Source organism: Erpetoichthys calabaricus, chromosome 12, assembly GCF_900747795.2.
Source record: "Erpetoichthys calabaricus chromosome 12, fErpCal1.3, whole genome shotgun sequence".
NCBI classification, from domain to species: Eukaryota; Metazoa; Chordata; class Cladistia; order Polypteriformes; family Polypteridae; genus Erpetoichthys; species Erpetoichthys calabaricus.
Window position 1 is genome coordinate 34,846,753 of NC_041405.2, and position 14,007 is coordinate 34,860,759.

Sequence of the window (14,007 nt, forward strand, 5' to 3'; positions counted from 1 at the left end):
ATAGGCTAGTCTTTTTAGCAAAAAAAAGTGTGCTAGAAAGAAAACAAAACATCCCAAATTATTTTAGATTCTGTCCTACCTGATATTTTTAAGAGATAAGAGAACAGAGGTAGATTTTTTGCAACTAGTAATGCAGATTTATTTGCTTTGTGTTATGCTTGCAATTTAACATATTTCCACTGTTTTGCAGTTTTTCTACACTTTTATTGCCATGTTAATTTGAGCTACTGTAAGTGCAATCATTCTGAAATCTTTAAAATCAATAACATTCCAGAATTTTTAAAGGAAATGTTAAATGTATATAGTTTATGTGCCATTTCTCAAAAATAAATAATATCTTCTTCTTAATATTTTCTTATTTTAACTTGTTTATTCAGAATATATTAGTATAGATACTCTTTAAAAATAGAAACAGGAATTTGAAACTACGTATATCATGATCATTATTGAAGTCAATGGAATACAGCAAACTGAACACGAGGTATGCGTTTATAAGTTTTAACACTATTGCAATTGCATTAATTTCCACTGAAACCTTGTGAGAAAAGAAAATATACAGTAGTACATCAGAACAATCTAGATGAGAACAGGCCATTTAGCCCAACAAAGCTCCAAAGTCCTATCCACTTAATTCTCCCAAAATAACATCAAATAAAGTTTTGAGAGTCCTTAGTGAAACAGAAGATGTATTTTCGTAAAAGTAAAAATGCTGCAGACAGACAGCCTACAGCATAAGTGCACAAAAACAGTCATTTTCTAACCTGCTTAGTCCTGAACAGGGTTGTGAGGGGTCTGCTGGAGCCTATTCCAGCTAGCAAAGGGCACAGGACAGGAACAAACCCTGGGAAGGACACCAGTCCATCACAGTGCAAACACACACACACACACACACTACAGTCAGTACCTGGAGGAAACCCACTCACACATGGGGAGAACACGGGATGCAAACCCTGGTCTTCTTGCTGCGAGGCAGCAGTACTACAAGGGGTGTTCAATAATTTATGTCTCAGAGTATGAAAGAAAATAGAAAGCATGTTGAAACAAGTCAGGGTATACTGTGACACATCTCAAGGTTACTCCTGCACAGTTGTGGCTCAGTGCAAGGCAACCATTCTAAAATACAGGATGTCAAGGGAGTCCTTGTGCAAATCAAGTAAGAAAATGCTAGATTTGGAGTAACATTCAATGATAACATTTCTTACAAAAGAAGGGAAAAAGCCAAAGGAGTTCCATGAACGCATGACTGCAGTTTATGGTGAGTCTTCCCCATCATCCTGCAAAGTACAATTTTGGAGCAAGCAAAGATGAACTTGGCCCTCACACGGGACGGCCTGTGGCAGCAACTTCCACAGAAATGTGCTAGAAAATAGAATATTTGATTTTGTCAGACAAATTAAGGTTTCCAGATTTGCTGAAGAAATGGGCATCTCGGCAGGTACAGTTTGGAAAATAATTCATGAAAGTTGGACATGTCAAAGGTCAGTGCAAGATGGGTTCCAAGAATGCTGATGCCATGTCAGAAGGCCACGAGGCTCCTGTGCTGTCAGGAGAACTTGGAGATGCCCCATGACGGCCATGTGAATTATTTTCATTGTTTAGTGACTGGAGATGGACTTGGGTCTATCACAGAGATCCTGAGTTGAAAATGGAGTCAATGCAGTGGAAGCATAAGTCACTCCCCACCCCAAAAAAGTTGAAGACAGAAAAATCTGCAAGCAAAGTCATGGCAATTGTCTTCCGGGATATTGAAGGACTTTTGCTTCTGGAGTTCATGCCACACAAGATAACCATAACCAGGGAGAGGTACGCCATCACAATGATAGCTTTGCAGGAGTCAATCAAGGAGAAAAGAAAACTCACAGCAAGACATGCTTCTTCTTCACGACAATATGCCAATTCACATGTCACATCAATCACAGGCTGCCGTCCGAGAATGTGGGTTCCAGCAGCTGAACCATCCACCCTACAGTCCTGATCTGGCTCCCACAGATTATTTCATGTTCCGAGTTTTGAAGAAATCTCCCCGTGGACAGCGGTTTTCAAGTGACGAAGACGTCATGGTTTGAAGGTCAAACAGAAGATTTTTTTTCAAAGGGGTTAAAGTCATTTCAGGAAAGTGGATGAAGTGTATGAAGTTATCAAGAGACTATATTGAAAAATTAAACAAAAACATTTTGAAAACTCTTTTCTTTCCTACTGAGGTAGATAAACCATTGAACACCCCTGCGCCACCATCGCACCTCCAGTACACAGACAGAGATAGCTTAATAATAACACATCTCTATATTATAATAAAAAAAAAATCTTGGGAGGGAGACGAGACATGATCTTCTCGGAAGACAATTTGATGGCAAAAGGACAGCTGCTGTACAGGCTTTTAAATGATCGATGCAAAGCACAACAAGCAGAACACGCAGCTTGCCAGCAGCAGCAAGACAGCAGATGTTCTGACCTCATCCCCCCACTCAAGTAATAGTGAAAATAATGCATATGTAACAATTCCCATCTTTAAATTGTATATCCGGTAAACCAAACCTAGGGGTGGGCGAGCAAAGCGAGCAGGGTGCGGAGCCCCCTAGTACATTTTAATTTAAATCTTCAAGGCATGTCCAAGGTGCAGTTTAACTGTATATACTGCAACATTGGTGCTTCCCCTAGCCCAGTGATGGCGAATGTTTTAGAGACAGAGTGTCCAAACTGCAAACCAATCCCACTTATTTATTGCAAAGTGCCAACACTGCAATTTAACCTGAATACTGAGGTTTTTGTTTAGAAAAAAACAACTCATACATTAACATCTTTTTTCTTAAAAGAAAAACACAATAACAGAGCTTTCAATGATACAAACAACTTTTTATTGAAAGGTAAAAGTTTGCATTTGGCATGCTTTTAAACAATTAATGTGATTTTTGCTGCTGTATGCATGCTGATAATTTGTCTAACCTTGGCTCATACTTTGTAAGTTTGAGAGCAACACATGCAGCACTCAGGTCATCTGTTAGTCTTTTTCTGGTGTCAGATTTGATACAATTCAAAGCTGAAAACAGCTACTCACAATTGGTGGTGGATTTTAGCAGGCCCAGGCCCCTCATGGACCCCGTGATCATCAGAGGTGACTGTGTGCTGAGGGTGCAGACCTATACATACCTGGGAGTGCAGCTGGATGATAAATTTGACTGGACTGCCAATACTGATTCTCTGTGCAAGAGAGGACAGAGCCAACTATACTTCCTTAGAAGGCTGGCATCCTTCAACATCTGCAATAAGATGCTGCAGATGTTCCATCAGACAGTTGTGGCGAGCGCCCTCTTATACGCGGTGGTGTGCTGGGGAAGCTGCATAAAGAAGGAGGACGCCTCACGCCTGGACAAACTGGTGAGGAAGGCAGGCTCTATTGTAGGCACGGAGCTGGACAGTTTGACATCCGTGGCAGGCTTCTGTCCATCATGGAGAATCCACTGAATAGTATCATCTCCAGACAGAGGAACAGCTTCAGTGACAGACTGCTGTCAATGTCCTGCTCCACTGACAGACTTAGGAGATTGTTCCTCCTTCCACACTATGTGCCTCTTCAATTCCACTCGGCCATTGGGGTTTGGGGTGGTTAAACGTTAACATTATACAAAGTTACTGTCCATTATACCTGCATCTTTAATTTAATATTGTTTTTTGTATCAGTATGCTGCAGCTGGAGTATGTGAATTTCCCCTTGGGATTAATAAAGTATCTCTCTCTCTATCTATCTATGGCCAGAATAATCAATCCATCTATTTTCTGAACCCACTTAAAAGATTTTTCATAGATTTACATGTATCTATGCCTTAATCAAATCCTAAGGTCAAGACAGTAACAGCTACGTATACTTTTGTTAAACTGGTTGTTTGCTGCCCATTGGGGGCCAATGCCGTATGTTTATATTGAAACTTTATTCATATGTGCTTCATCAAATTAAAATCCCTGCAACTGACATTATGATGGCAATATTTGCCTTTATATTCGCTATTCAAGGAGTGGATGTAGAGGTGGTCCAGTCGTACAAGTACTTCACATTACTGACAGGTTGGACTGGTCTCGGAACATGGAGGAACTACTACCTTTTGAAATATTCCCATTTTTTTTGCTTTACAGCCTGAAATGAAAACACACAAACCAATATTTTTTCCGGCTTTACTTACTCAATACAATTTATAACATCCAAGTGAAAGATAGTACAGCTACAGTTCAGAAGAATTTTAAAAAATAAAAAACAATACTGAGATTAATAAAGGATCACCCCCTCCTAAACAATTTTTGTAAACTCAATCAGGTGTAAGTGCCCCCCATTTCCATTGCAGACTATGGTTACTGGCTTCCACCTGTGATCAATTGTAATCAGTGCGATTAGTGAAGCTGTTCCTGGAGCATTCATTCCCTTCCTTGGTAGTGCAATACAAACAGCTGTTCCTGGAGCATTCCCTTGCTTGGTAGTGTAACTGACAGCAAACAACCAACTATGGGTGGCAAGCCACTTTCAAAAGATCTCAGGGATAGAGTTGTGAACAGACATAAGGCAGGAGATGGATACAAAAAAAAATCTCAAAAGGCTTTATCAATCTCAAGGAGCACAGTAAAGTCCATAATGAAGTAGTGGCAAGTGTTTGGTACTTCTAGGACTCTCCCCGGATCCAGCCGTCCCTCCATACTGGATGGAAGAGTAAGGAAGAAACTGGTAAGAGAGGCTACCAAGAGGCCAATGGCCACTTTGAAGAAGTTACAGGATTTTATAGCAAAGAGTGGTCATTGTGTGCGTGTGACAACAATTTCAGAAGTGCTCCACAATTGTGAAAAAAGCCACTTCTTAAGAAAGGACAAATTAAGGCTCATTTGAGCTTTGCCAGAATGCACCTTGAAGATTCTGATGCCAAGTGGAAAAAGGTCTTATGGTCAGATGAGACCAAAATCAAACTATTTGGCCTCAATACCAAACGGTACACCTGGCGAAAATCCAATGCAGCTCACCATCCACAACACACCATACCTACAATAAAGCATGGAGGTGGCAGCATCCTGGTGTGAGGGCATTTCTCTGGCGCAAGGACTGGGGCTCTCGTTAGAAGGAAAAATGGATGGGGCAAAATACCGTCAAATTCTTGAGGAAAACTTGCTACCCTTTGCCAGAAAGTTGAAGATGGGCAGAACGTTCACCTTTCAACACAACGACCTGAAGCACACAGCAAAATTGACCACACTGTGGCAGAAGGAGAAAAAAGTGAATGTCCTCATATGGCCCAGTCACAGCCCAGACCCAAATCCCATTGAAAATCTGTGGAAAGATTTGAAGATAGCAGTCCACCAATGCTAACCATCCAATTTGATCGAACTTGAACAGTTCTGTAAAGAAGAGTAGGCAAATATTACTCAATCTAGATGGCAAATATTACTCAATCTAGATGGGCAAAGCTGATAGAGAAGTATCCCAACAGACTCAAGGCCGTCATTAAGCAAAAGGTAGTTCAACAAAATGACATTTACATTTTGTGGGGGGGTTGTGGGGAGGAATCCTTTCAGGGTGGATGTCGACTTTTGTTGAGAGCAGTAAGCAACTGCAAGCGGTGACAACACCTGCCATTACATTTTAGTTCGATTCTCTTTGCTAGAAGGAAAGTTAGCTTCGTTGGTTTGATCAAGATTCCCATGCGCTTGCGGGCGTAGCGAAGAGCAAATAACGTCAAAAATGGCATCGACATCTGGCGAGAGATCAAAGCGAATGCACAAAGTACTCGGTGGAAGACGACGTTTTGTATATTATCGCTGAATTGGACTCTGACCTGTCAGACTCCAATTCTGATGCAAGTGATCTGGAGTTCGAAAACGAAAGTGAGGTACCGGCGTCAGGTGATCGATCTCCACTAACTGTGGTGCTGAACACGTTTGTGTAGATGAAGACCACCACTCGTGATGACACGAGTTACATGCGAAGACAGCCAGCCTGCAACGCATTCCTGCCAGCTGTATGGCACGTCAAGCAGCCACAGCACCCAGAAACTGGTATTTTGGGTTGATGTATGGGCAGGACCCTTGCTTTGGGTGATTTTCAGAAAACTGTGTGTTTTGGGAAAAAATATTCAGCCCTCAAAGAGTTAATCTCACTACATCTTGTTTTTGATTTTTTTATAATTGTTTCTGAACTGTAGCCGAGATCTTTCACTTGGATGTTAGAGGTTGCATTGAGTAGTGCATAGTGTAGAGTAAGGGAAGAAATATTTGTGTTTTCATTTAAGGCTGAACAGCAAAAAAAAAAAGGGAATATTTCAAAGGGGGCGATTCTTTTCTTTACCTACTGTATATAAGAAAGGGCAGAGCAGGCTCTTTTTCCTTAGGAGACTGCATTCCTTTAATGTGGAAAGTGACAATTCAACTTTGTGATGGCCAGTGGAATTTTCTACACTATGGTATGCAGAGTTGGTAACATCACTTCAAGAGAGGCCCACCAAATCAGCAAGTTAATTAAAAGAGAAATCTCAGTTATGAGAACCCCTGGAGGTAGTAGTGAAGTAGAGAATTAAAACAAAACAGTGCCATTATGAACAAGGCTGCAATTCTTCTCTCTGATACACCAACACTGAGGACTTTCAGCCAACATATTATTCAGTGTGTCAAGAAACGCTACACCAACAGCAGTACGCCTGCGTAATACCTCACACTGTGACTGCCATGTCAAAAGTTTTCGTTCTTTTGAATTTTCAAGCACCATGAAGTTCTGGGCATGGAGAAGCACTACTGCAATATTTCAACAGATTTTAAAATGTGATGCTCTGTCCATCATAAAATGTTTTAAAAATGTATCAAAAATAACTTTCAAAGGCTTTTTGTTTTTACTAATCATAAAAGTCTTCTCTATAATAAAACCCTAAAAGACATCTTGCATAAACACAATCCAGACAGTTTTTGATAGTTGCTTGTTTCATTGTTATACAATCTGCAGCCTTCAACAATGCAACATAGTTTTTTTTTTTATTTTACCAAACACACACTTAAAAATAAAGGTACAGGTTCCAGACTCCACACAGTAAAAACAAAAAATTATGAACAGATGGGAACAGATTTGTGAAATACCAATGGGATCATGATTTTAAAAGGACTTTTGCTGCATACGTATGTAACACAGGCTTTCTCAATCTGTTACTGTCCTGCTAGGTAGTTTACCATACATTGAAGATTTCAGTGTTTTCTAAATATTATAAACTTTATCAAAGCACAAAGATTCAAAAGTCATAAATGTGGTAAAAGTTTTTTTTTTTCCCCCCTGAAACAAAGTGCATATTTTGAATAAAGAATACAGACGGGTCTGACAAAAATGGGCCATCCAATCCCAATATAGCTCATCAGTTCTTATTCACAATTAGATTAAAAACAATTTACAAAAAATGTTATGATTAACTTAAAACTTGAAGATCCACAAAGCACTAGTATCTACTACACAGGCACTTCTCATTCAAGGTTTTGTACTGTTTCATAAAAGATTCACTCATGGTGTGCACTTGTATTTTGTAAGAAGTAAATGATAAGAAAAAAACGTCTTGAAAGTTGTGCAACGATAAGCAGCATTACACATTTCAAAAATCAGTTTTGTGCACTTAAGTTTACGTAGTGCAAAGCCTCAGAAATAACAATCCACCATATAAAACTATTTAAAATGATACATTTGCATATTTTTTAAAAGAAACTTATATTTAACTATTGAAAATTCCACAGATAATTAGGCCAAGGCTAAGTTTTACCTTGAAAAGTGCTTTAATCCTTTCTTTGTGTGCCGAGTCCGCCACAGACTTTGACCTCCGCACTGCTGGTTATTTGTCTTTCTTCCTTTTTAGTGAAGGCGGAGACAGGACTACAGCAGCGTGTTCTGTGCTATTAATGTTGTTGCTGCTCCCTGATTTCTTTGACTAAGAAAAGCAATTTATTAACCCAAAAACACAATATTTTATGCAGCATAATCATATCGCACATTGGTGTCTTTTTATCCCCATAAAAATGCTAATTGGTAGAGAAAGTGCAGCTAGGTAAAATTAGTCAAAATCCCAATGGTTAATATTTACCACTTTAAAAGATTACTGAGTGTTTCTCCTCAGTGCTTGGGCACCTGTCAGATTCCAGATGTGTTCATGGAGATGTCTGCATTTCTTCAAACTGTTTTCAGGTTTAATCAATTGATAACATTGTTAATTGAAGATATACAGATAACACTAAACCAACTTAAAACTCCAGTAAAAGCAGATGACATTCAAATAAGAGAATTTGCATTTTCAATAAACGTAAGTATTTCATAACCTTAAATATAATTAATACATTACATAAAAGTCACAATACAATGTTATTCCACTGAAATTTACATTAGAGTAGGATTAATAAAAAAGTTAGTTGCTACCTTGTACATTGAGCTTCCTAATTTAAGAGTGTAAAAGGGAAGATAAGTCTGTAGTTTGGGCATCTGCTCAGAACACAAAGTGATCCGGGTGCCAGCACAGAGTGCAGAGGTAATATCCCCCCAACTACTGTAGGTCAGATGTGTCCAATAAGAAGCTTGATTCTTTTTCAACATAAAAGTTTGAGTCACAATAGCCTGGCTTTTATAAAAATAATGAGTGGATGTTAAAACTACTGGTCACAAAATAAGATTTTTTTGTAATCCACTGAAATAACAATGTACGTTATAAGGTTAGATATGAAGGAATATATACATTATACATTCTAAATGCAATCTGAGGAGTTTCAGAAAGAAGTCTAAATAATCGGACTCTACATACTAACATCACTGATGTTTTGCTCAGTGGTTTCATTATCATAATACATGCTGATAAAATGGGCACTAATAATGTTTGCCTCCCTCCCACCAACCCTACTCATTTTTTTTTTTTTTATTAATTTACACTTGAGGAACTGCTGGAGAAATAATAAACAATTACTATCATTAAAAAACATCATAAACATGTTAAAAATGCATAATCCTCCTTTCTTTAATCTTTAGCATAGAAACTGGTAGAAAAGTATGTTACTCAGACATTACACAGACCAATCATAAATAACTAAAACCAGAAATGAACATCTTTAATCTGATATTAAGGACAGATAATGGATGTTCCATCTTTCCATAAATGCTACAGAATTAAATGAGAGGGAGTTACCCACTTGAAATTATAAATATGGCAGTTAGGACATAATTTATTTCAAAATACAGAAGACACATTTTTTGAGGTAAACTTTTATCCTAGAAAAGGCCACCAGAAATTATTTTCACATGTTTATTTAATCTGAATAAAATGCCACTCATATGACAAGTTACTAAAATCCAAATTTTGTCTCTTCAAATAATTAAAGTGTTGCATCATTTACCACTCACTTAACTCCAACAACTTGATCATTTGCAAATTGAGTAAATAAAAGTAATACTAAACAATATAAAAATAATGCAAACTGCAGCTGAAGATTAACATGTCATCAGCTTGACAACTGCATAAACAAATTTCAGACTAATTTGATTGTGCTCCACATGTAGAGATATGAGAACAACGGTGCTATCTTGGAATGCTTGACTGTGGCATTTACTCTGGAGAGATGCTTGAACAAAAAAGAAACTTGAAAGAAACTGTGAAAGATGAGGTTGTAATTTACTACTGGAACTGGAAGCTAACTGAAAACAAGACCAATGGAAACATAAAAACTAGTGGTGTTACCCAGCTTTGCCTGGGAAATTTATCTCAAATGTTGTATGTTACCTTGGAAAAGGCATCGCTCAGATAATATTATTAGATCACTGGAGCTGCTTACTATTGAACATGTTATAATCAGCCCTTGCTAGTGTTGGTGTGAAAGAGATTACAGCAGAAAAGTGATTTAATATTTATTCACTCAAAGCTAAAAACTGCTAAAAATCTCGAATCACCATTTACATCAAAGCCTAAAATTAGTACTGCCTCAGTATCTAGTTGGTTAGAATAAAAGTCTGCCAAAAAAAAAAAGTTAATTATTTTTATGCACTCAAAACCATGTTCTCTTTTTATCATGTCCAAAAACAGCATCTCCATCAGCTTTGGGAAAATTCATACTTCATTCTGTTCAATCGTGGTTTGGCTCCATTGGTTAATTTGAATTTTTCCCCCCTTTTTTCTTTTAAACTTCAAAAAGCACTTAATGCTGATCATTGATTGGTGTTGTCTATTGCCAAGATGCAGGTGGACAGCAGTGTTGGCTTGTTGCAAAATGCAGGGCTATGCACTGATAAAAAAGAATGCAGTGTAACCAGTTTCTCTCAATTTAATTTTCACATATGGTGTACCCGATCAAAGTGCACACTTGGCCAAATGAAAACACAAAATGCAGCAGTTGCTACCTTTGATGATGTGCCACTTTTGTTGATGCTCTTATTTAAACTTTGTGAGCGCTGGTAAAATCTTCTTAAGGAATTGATAGGAATTTTAATCCCCATGTCAGCATTTGCCACAAGGTTGCAGATAAGGGGTAGGGGGGAAGCTAATGTATATCAAATACCATTAGGAAGAAAAAAAATGGAAAACAAAGGAAAACAAAAAAGTGCTGTTTGCTGTTTATGGTATTGTGCTCTTGGGGAAATTAAAGAAAAGCATTTCCCCTTGAAAATAAAACATGTGTTGCAGACTTGTGCCTACAGTCAGTCTGTGTCGGGGTTGGGTGTCTGGAGCATGCCTTGGTGGCCACATTGGATAAATAAAATGAAAAAACGTTCTGATATAATAATCAATTTTTGTGATTAATTATTGTGAGCAATTAATAATTGCTTTTCATCCTGTATTATTTTTTTTGTGCACTAATTAAATAATGATTTTAACTCTTGTCTTCTTTATCATTGGAAGCCTAATTCTGTTTCAGTGCAAGGCAAAACCAAAAAATGACAAAGTTGACTCTAATCTAACCTAAAAATGTTAAATAAGCCTGTTGTGTGATAATACAAGAATGTATTACAGTACTTTATGTCTTGCTAAAGATCTACATGGTCTAGCAGTGACGAAAGAGGATATAGAAATGTAATGTTTTAGCAAAACTGAACATCACGGTCACTTTTTATCCCAAGTCTAAATATTTCAGCAATTTGGAAATTTACTGTAGGTAAACGAGGTAATTCTCACTTTTGCGATAACAAAAATTAAGTATGGAATCCTCTGTTACATAATGCAGTTTTAATAATGATCAAGAAATGAATACAGTGTTTATGGAAACCAAGACTAGATGAGATGTCTCTCCTTGGTCACAATTCCATGCATGTCATATCCAGGCTACATGTCAAAGCAGTAACAGATAATTTTAATTTTGCAATGGTCCAGAATTAAGTACTTCTACCCAATGACAGATGCAGCTCTTCCAAAGGCAGCTACAGTGCTCATTACAGTATGTTTGAAGACTTTATATATAAAAGTTCAAAAATTCAGAATAAAGTAAACTTGCATTTATTTATTGACTAATTTAAGCTGTATGTGCAACCTTCACCACTTTCTGAAACTACTTCAAAAACTTTTCTTGTTAATAATATTTACAATTATGAGTTTATAAATTTGTCCATTCCAATATCCCCTCTGTCATCCTGCACCCCGCAACAAAAAAAAATACACAAGTCGTGGTGTATATAATGATCCAATTCTCACAGAAAACACCAATAAACATGCATATTATATGGTGAAATTCAGAAAAGGAAATTAAAATACACTCTGCACAATGTAAATAGAATTAAACAGACAATAAAAAGAGCAAAATCAAAATCCTGAACAGATTTCCTCCCTAGGCAAAGTAACATCACTTGTTAAAGAATAAAAGGATAAGAGAAAACAAAAAAATAAGAAATTAAATAAAAACAGTCCCAACCAATTCCACCTAATTAATGCAGTATTTTTTCTAAAATCTAAATTATTAGGTAGGTATATTTGATATTTTTGCACAATTGTACATTTTTGATAATTTTATTACAGATCAAGAAGTAGATATAACTTTTGCTTAATTAAAGCAAAGACAAAGCCTAAACAATTCTGTTGATCCTAATCAAATGGGAAAGAAAAAAAAAAATCACAAAAAGATGGGGGGAAAAAAACATTTTCCAAAACTCTTAACAGAATTTCAAGTTGTATTGCTGCTGCTAAACGTTAACATTATACAAGTTACAGTTTTCAAGATATTACAGCAGACCTCTGTTTGATGTTACAGTTTGCTTAGTAGACAACAGGAGGATAAAGCTGAGATCCAATCACTCCAGCTTCCTGCGGGCTGATGCTGTTTTGCAGAATGACGTAGACTGAGGTTTGCTCACCCAAGCCAATCTTCTTGGACAAGACTGCACTACAGATCAAGCCTAAAAGCTGAAGCCAAAAAAGGTTACTTTGAAAACACTTGTTTGTGAAATTACAAGAATGCCAAAACTGAGATCACAGAAGATGAAGACATATATAGCCTTTACTAATTAAAATGTAGGTACTTTAGGCTAGTTAGTACAATAACTGAGAAAATATAGCCAAGGCCCTGGTCTAATAATAAAGAGTCCACTCTAGAACAAAGACATGTCCTTTATGAAAGTTAGTTAGTTTCCTTAGTAAAAAATATTAGTTAATATTTGTACAGATATGGTAAGCGCTAGCCAGGACCACAACTGGGTGACAGTGTACCTTGACTATCGTGACAATGGATTTTTACATTTCAACTTACGTAATATCACTTTCTAGTTTTTAAAGCTATTTAATTTCACTGACATTTGTACAGAGTGTATATGTGGCTTATAACCATTTGTGGCTTATAACCATTTGCAAACTGAAAGCACAACAAAAGCTGATCATTAACAATTCTGTAGTAATTGTTATTTAATGAAACAAAACTGTCAAATATTTCATGTATTAGCCTCATTAGCAGGAGAATGTTCTTGTCAATAGGTATCTATTTTCAGTTTCTCCTTTTTCTTTTTAAATGCACATAGCATGTAAACAAAGGCCAGCATCTAAAATAATTTTGGTCTCGCCCATTTCAGGAGATGGACATCTGAGACGGAACTCCATTAGTAGCTGTGTTATTTTACCTTTTTTTTTTTAATTATTAAATATCATTCCGGGGTATCCTGTATTTATTGAACCCGAGGAACTTTATTAAGTAAATGCAAGTATATACAAGCATTAGTAGCAGAAAAATGCCTCAGAAAAAAACTGAAAATTCTAAACAGACCTCAAGTTCAAGGTACGGCATGCAGATACTGACCTGGAACAGGTAAGTGAAAAAATAGATCTCCAGGAACTTGATGCTGCAGTATTGGCTCCAACTGAGAGCGACAGTGGGAGTACAACTGCAAGTGAACCAGGCCAGGAGAACTTGTCGATTCTAGGTGGTTCATTGGAACTGAGCATGGCCTTACTGTACCCATTGTCAACTACCCTCCGTAAGTCAGCAGCACTGACTCCAATCGGGCTTGTTATGCCCACAGAGTACAGAGGAGACCAAAACGAATAGTCCAAGCTAAAGGTAACAATTACGGCAATAACTACTGCCCCCTTTTGGGGGAGCTGACAAAGTATATGAGAAAAGATATAAAGGACATAAACAAGACAAACAAGCTGCTGCTACAGGATATTAAAGATAAGGAGAAATGGTTAAGTAATTGTTTTGAGGCAACGTTTAAATGCATGCTAGAAATTATTTAAAAAAAAAAATACAGGAAAACACGAGCGAGTATGAGAATAAATTTAGAGCACTTGGTGCTCAGCTTGTAGATGTTAAGCAAACCCTCACGACTCATATTAAAATAGTTTAACTGGCATCTACTACTGACGAAAAAGCAATGCTGCAAATTCTGAATGCAAAGTGCTTGGATTCAGACTAGCTGCATTGGAAGATGGATACAGAAGGAATAATATTAAAATCGAAGGGCTCCCTGAAAACCGTGAAAATCCAAACCCAGTGAAACACATACTGTAGCTGAACTATCCTCCAAAATAACTGGAGAGAACTTTAAATCAGACACTGAGA

The 14,007-nt window shown here is 37.3% G+C and overlaps 1 protein-coding gene across 1 annotated transcript in view; it reads right to left on the minus strand.

Annotated features, from left to right (window-relative positions):
• Positions 1-11,443: 11,443 nt before the first annotated feature.
• The window catches only part of LOC114662071 (CD9 antigen-like), a 54,879-nt gene continuing 52,315 nt past the window's right edge, over positions 11,444-14,007 (minus strand). Inside the window, exon 8 of the mRNA XM_028815389.2 lies at positions 11,444-12,359. Coding sequence (XP_028671222.1) covers positions 12,213-12,359 — 147 coding nt within the window. The 3' untranslated portion in view covers positions 11,444-12,212. The remainder of the gene's footprint in view (positions 12,360-14,007) is intronic.